Raw genomic sequence first — 2,490 nt, forward strand, 5'->3', positions numbered from 1 at the left:
TTCGAGCTCGGTACCCCGTCCTCCTCCTCGTGGAATACACGACAAAAGTCGGAGCGAGACCCAACCGGGAAAATAGTTGCGCCTTTAATCTTGTGGCGATTTCCGGGGAAATTTTCTTGTCGTGTACTCCACGAGGAGGAGGACGAGATCACATGGCCTAGAAAACTCCAGCAATTTTGCCTCCGCGTCCCCAGAAAAATTGCTGGTTTTTCTGCAAATGACGGATACTGTATCACTTTTCAACCTAATTGGATTGGACAGAATTATAATTTTTGCCCGGCCGGCCTTCTCGGCTTCTGTTGAATATTGAAAATATAGCATTTTGACAAATTTTGAAGTGCTGTAACAAAATTTGTATAGACGAAAATTTAAATAAGGCAAATTCTTGAAAAACAACTATCAGAGAGCTGCCATCAATTCGACAATTATGCTTTCCAAAAATTATTGCGCCAGGCTTTCAGTTTTCAAATAATAGTTTTACATTTACTGGTAGAATTTCAAGCTTCCATGAAGCATTCAAAAAATTGAATCATGCTCTCTCTCTCCGTCTGATTTCAATAAACAATTTTCACAAAATATCAATTACCTCGTAACTGGGACTCAATGTAATACGACCGATCGGACGCCTCGGCGCCACCATTCTTATATTTCAACACATAGGAACAATTTCGCTTTTTCACCGCTTAAGCAAAAATTAGAGACGAATTCGCTTCAAAATTTTCTGTGCTTGCAGGAGGAACCGAAGACACTGGTGCCAACGAGAGATGAGGTTCGAAGAAGACAATGCACAAGCTGTGCATCTCTTACTAAAAAACGATTACTCAATATGTTCCCCATGTTCCACGTCAATTTTTTTGGAGATAATTTGTCCGCGAGATGAGATGAGATGTGTTGGGATGAGGTTACTGGAGTATATGGGCGATGTGCTTTATTTGTTCGAAAAATAAGGAGAGCACCAGAAAAAAGAGAAGAGTTAAACCGAAGACAAGCAGATTAATTTTGTTGGGATTCTCAAACAGTAACGGTGAGACACCGTTACTGTGCTGAAAGAAATATATGTCTACTTCGAGCTTAATCATCTTGGTTCCTTTAAAAGATATCAGAAACGATTCAACTGATAAATTGTTTATCATAACATTACCAACATATTATCAGTTAACAAAATTTTGATATCTTTCAGAGAAACTTAGATAATTAAGCTCAAAGTGCACGTATAGAGTCGGCTTCTATTAGAGCAAGTACGGTATTTTTTCGGAAATTCGATAGAAGATTCAAAAAATGACTCTAAATAAATTTTCAAGACTCTGAGGTTTTTTGAGACTGTGTCATTTCGTTTTCACAATAATTACAGTATGTTTGTAAAGACCGTAAGTAAAAAATATTGACAACTGATAAAATATGGTTAATATTATTATGATTATGTGATTAGTTAACAAGTTTTTGATATCTTTTGCATAAATTGAGATAATCAAGTTCGAACGGTTTGGGTAAGCTTCTATTGGAAGAAACACTGTATATCCTCTCCTTCAAGTTATCAAAATCAAAAATAAACTAACCAAACACGGCTCACTAGGAATGGGAGCCGGGAAACTAGTATAATAAGAGTCCATTTTGAATATCCTTTACTTCCTTCGATTTTCAAGGACGTTGAAAATGAGAGAATGGAAACGGGAAGATGGGGATGAAAGGAGGGGGTGAGAAACACCGTCGGTGGCTCACAGGCACTTTCAGGAGAATAAAGGCGGAATGAAGATGTATTAGAGGAGTAAGAAGAAATGAAAAGAGAGAGAAAGGGAGGTAGTATCCTTTCAATTCTTTCCCAGTGACTTTGTTCGTTTTCTATATTGATTCGGTCTGTGGCTGTGCAACAGAGCTAATGTGTAGCTTGAATGTTGGCGCAGAATAGTGTGGTGTATACGAATCTTCTTTCCTTTTTCTCCTTTAGAATGTCAGTTCATCCGTTTCGTTTCCCCCGCGCTGGCTCTTTGTCTTTCCTATCCCATCTCATCACATTTTTTTTCGCTGTTTCTATTCTAATACTTCTTGGAGTGGACCGTGTAAAAGAAATTGCTGGTTACGAAATTTTATGGTGAGTGAGAAGTGGACGAATAAGATGATATAGAATTGCAGTAGTTCTAGGCGTCCAATAGACAAGTTTAGTGCACATTAGAGAATTCAGAATTGAACATACAGTACCTGTCACTAAAATATGCAAAAACGTTTTTTTCAGCCAATTTTCAGCCATTTTGACCGTTTCCGAAGTCCGTCAAGTTTCCGATCACTCTGAAAATTTTAGAAGGTGTAAAACAGACTTAGATTAGAAACTTCACATTCAGAGAATTTTCGAAAATTTTCTAGTTTTTCAACTACTAGTTGGTGTTTGAAAGACACTCCTTTTGATCTGTGTTTGTACTGAAACCGTGAAAAACAGGTGTCCTTCGAAAATTGGCCAATAGCTGAAAAACTAAAATTTTTCAAGGAAATCTATAA

General features: G+C 37.4%; 1 protein-coding gene across 1 annotated transcript in view; it reads right to left on the minus strand.

Moving 5' to 3' along the window:
- The window catches only part of Cbr-sad-1, a gene marked incomplete at both ends in the record, with an annotated part of 17,684 nt that extends 16,074 nt beyond the window's left edge, over positions 1-1,610 (minus strand). Inside the window, one exon of the mRNA XM_045240580.1 lies at positions 1,557-1,610. Coding sequence (XP_045093527.1) covers positions 1,557-1,610 — 54 coding nt within the window. The remainder of the gene's footprint in view (positions 1-1,556) is intronic.
- Between the last annotated feature and the right edge of the window lie 880 nt (positions 1,611-2,490).

Source organism: Caenorhabditis briggsae (genome assembly GCF_000004555.2).
Source record: "Caenorhabditis briggsae complete genome, chrX, whole genome shotgun sequence".
Lineage (NCBI taxonomy): Eukaryota > Metazoa > Nematoda > Chromadorea > Rhabditida > Rhabditidae > Caenorhabditis > Caenorhabditis briggsae.